The sequence below is a fragment of the Eretmochelys imbricata genome, chromosome 1, assembly GCF_965152235.1.
Source record: "Eretmochelys imbricata isolate rEreImb1 chromosome 1, rEreImb1.hap1, whole genome shotgun sequence".
NCBI classification, from domain to species: Eukaryota; Metazoa; Chordata; order Testudines; family Cheloniidae; genus Eretmochelys; species Eretmochelys imbricata.
The window spans coordinates 5356796-5360486 of NC_135572.1; the positions used below are offsets into that span (position 1 = coordinate 5356796).

The 3691-nt window shown below is 44.6% G+C and overlaps 1 protein-coding gene across 1 annotated transcript; it reads left to right on the forward strand.

Moving 5' to 3' along the window:
- The first annotated feature begins 1265 nt into the window (after positions 1–1265).
- On the forward strand, positions 1266–2204 carry LOC144259668 (olfactory receptor 52N2-like). Its single transcript, XM_077807973.1, has one exon. The coding sequence runs from the start codon at positions 1266–1268 to the stop codon at positions 2202–2204; it is 939 nt and encodes a 312-aa protein (XP_077664099.1).
- Positions 2205–3691: the final 1487 nt, after the last annotated feature.

Below are 3691 nucleotides of genomic sequence, written 5' to 3' on the forward strand. Positions count from 1 at the left end.
TCAGCCTCTCCTCATAACTCATGTGTTCCAGACCCCTAATCATTTTTTTTCCCCTTCGCTGGACTCTTTCCAATTTAGCCACATCCTTCTTGTAGTGTGGGGCCCAAAACTGGACACAGTACTCCAGATGAGGCCTCACCAATGTCGAATAGAGGGGAACAATCACGTCCCTTGATCTGCTCGCTATGCCCCTACTTATACATCCCAAAATGACATTAGCCTTCTTTGCAACAAGGGCACACTGCTGACTCCTATCCAGCTTCTCGTCCACTGTCACCCCTCGGTCCTTTTCCGCAGAACTGCTGCCTAGCCATTCGGTCCCTAGACTATAGCTGTGCATTGGGTTCTTCCGTCCTAAGTGCAGGACCCTGCACTTATCCTTATTGAACCTCATCAGACTGAGTTCCTCAGTCTAATTAGGCATTGACCGAATAAAGCATTTGTATCCATTGGTTTTGATTTTTATACATTTCGTTTTAATTTAATGTCCTCTTGATCTTGTGTTATGAGTCAGGGAGAACACATTCTCCATCTACTCTCCACCAATCTGTATTTCATAGACTTGTCTCATGGCCCCTCTAATGCAGCTCCTCGGTGAGGTAAATATCCCAAACTTTACAACCTATATCCATATAAGAATTCCCCCAGGCCCTTGATCATTCTTGTTGACTATGCCTGAATCCCTCTAGTTCTGTAATACATTGTGTGAAAAGGGTGCCCCATACTTCACAGAGGAGGCGAGAGGAGCGTGAAATATTGACTGATTGATCTCATGCCATTTTATTTCCTTTATGATTCCCCATTCCATTACTCCTGGATCCCAATGTTTTTCTTAGTTTCTGGCCATACTTGCACAGTGAGCAAGGGTTTACAGAGCTGTTTACCATGATGCCCAGCTCCCTGTCCTGAGTTCAGACAGTTAAATTAGAACCTTGTAAGGTGTTTAAGGGTTTCAAGTTTTTCCCTCCGATGGGGATGCACATTGCAGTTTTTGACATTGAAGTCCATCTGCCATCATGCTGCCCATTCACCTTGCTTGGTTAGCTCCCTCTGAGGACTTCTCTGGACTTGACTATGACCTAAATAATCTGGAGCCATCTGCAAATGTTGTCATCTCACTGTTCACCAGTCTTTCTCGAGTGTTCATAACTATACACTATTTATTGTACTTTTTGTTATAAAACATGTAACCCTCCTCACTCTGCTTCTTTCCCTTTACAGACATCTTGAGCATTTCTGAGCCTAAACGATGCACAGACCACCTCATGGCAGCTTTCAACCTCAGTGACTCTGACCATTCTTCATTCATCCTAACAGGCATCCCAGGCCTGGAAGCTGCTCACAGCTGGATTTCCATCCCTTTCTTTACGTTCTACATTATTGGCCTCTTGGAAAATTTCATGGTTCTGTTTGTTGTTGGCAAAGAGGAGACCCTGCATGAACCAATGTACCTGCTGCTCTGCATGCTGGGGCTCACAGAAATCAGCGCGTCTACTGCCATCGTGCCAAAGGCACTCTCTATATTTTGGTTCAATTTGAAAGGCATTACTGTGGGTGGCTGTCTCACCCAGATGTGCTTCCTTCAGGTGGTTTCTGTGACACATTCAGCCATCCTCATGACAATGGCCTTGGATCGCTATGTTGCCATATGTAACCCTCTGAGATATGCCACCATCCTCACCAATACACGAATAGCTAAGCTAGGGCTAGTGTGTTTGGTAAGATCTGTTCTCTTCATTCTGCCCCTGCTTCTGCTCATGAACAGGCTGCCATTCTGTGCCAGCCGCATTATCGCCCACACGTACTGTGACCACATGGCTGTGGCAAAGATTTCGTGTGGGGACATCACAGTCAACAGGAGGTATGGCTTATTGTTAGTATTTGTAGTCCTTGGGTTTGACCTGACAGTTATTGCTGTGTCGTATGGTCTGATAATCAGGGCGGTCCTCAGAATCCCCTCCGAGAAAGCCCACCAGAAAGCCCTTAACACCTGTACAGCTCACATCTGTGTGATTCTGATTTCTTGTACTCTCGCCCTCTTCTCTAATCTGACACACTGGTTCAATCACGGCATCTCTCCCTATGTACACATCATCTTGTCCAGCCTGTATTACCTCCTCCTTCCTATGCTCAACCCTATCGTTTATGGTATCAAAACCAAAGAGCTTCGTGATAAAGTGCGCAAATACATCTGCAGAATGTGATCACCTTGGACCACTGACTCCAAACCTCTGTGACATGAGGGGGGAAATGATATCTCCTCATTAATCAAGGGTGTTCTATCCAAGTTTGCCTGAGCCCATCATTGTGGAAGTTAACAGACTTTAAAGCTCCTCACACCTAACATCTTATCACTCCATCACCAAGCACTGCTCTCTCTGTTGCTGAGTTCCCTCTCTCTGACCATATCCTGATGACTTCTGGTGTCACCCATCAGCCCCCATCTCTACACACCATGTCACTTGGCATTCCTTTTACTTCCATACCAGCAGAAGACACTGCAGCTTTCTGAAGCAAGGTGGCTTCCCATTAGACCCTGTGTGAACAGCATTCTTGATCAGTTTGGTGAAATAAAGCTATGCTTTCTGATAGACAAAAAAAAGAAAAGAAAAGAAAAAAAAAGAAAGAAAGCAACTATAATTCTGACCTTCTTTTTCATAACTACAGTGATCTGGTGAACAAAATTTACCTGATTTTTCTAGGACCAATAATTCAGGAAGCAAAAAGAAAAGGAGTACTTGTGGCACCTTAGAGACTAACCAATTTATTTGAGCATGAGCTTTCGTGAGCTACAGCTCACTTCATCAGATACATACCGTGGAAACTGCAGCAGACTTTATATATACACAGAGAATATGAAACAATACCTCCTCCCACCCCACTGTCCTGCTGGTAATAGCTTATCTAAAGTAATCCTCAGGTTAGGCCATTTCCAGCACAAATCCAGGTTTTCTCACCCTCCACCCCCCCACACAAATTCACTCTCCTGCTGGTGATAGCCCATCCAAAGTGACAACTCTTTACACAATGTGTATGATAATGAAGTTAGGCCATTTCCTGCACAAATCCAGGTTCTCTCACTCCCTCACCCCCCTCCAAAAACCCACCCCCATACACACACAGACTCACTCTCCTGCTGGTAATAGCTCGTCCAAACTGACCACTCTCCAAGTTTAAATCCAAGTTAAACCAGAACATCTGGGGGGGGGGGGGGGGGAGGAAAAAACAAGAGGAAATAGGCTACCTTGCATAATGACTTAGCCACTCCCAGTACAGACTAACACGGCTGTTACTCTGAAAAAAATTCAGGAAGCCCGGAGGATAAACTGAATGTTTCAGTTGGAAAGTGCTAGCACAGGAAAGCTGCTGCAGGACCTGAGGACATTCTACAACAACTTCTTGCTGAGAGTTGTGAAACTGTGTGTTTTTGAGAACTGGACTGGGTTACGTAGATTTGAGGGGTGTGTAGCCCAGAATGTGATCAAGCTAATTGCAGCCATAGGGTGTGCATTCAGTCACTATGAATTAATAAAAGAGACCATCACATAGTTAAGTGTTAATTGGAAAGCAGGCTTTTAGATGCAAGGTTACAATCTAACTGGCAGTTCCTGCTAATCAGAATGGGAGGAGTGGACAGACAAGTAAATACATGAGGAAGAAATTAGATAAATGGATGTAAACCTTGACTTTA

Coding starts and splice junctions, on each gene's coding strand:
- LOC144259668 (XM_077807973.1), top strand. CDS start 1,266: ATGGCAGCTTTCAACCTCAGTGACTCTGACCATTCTTCATTCATCCTA.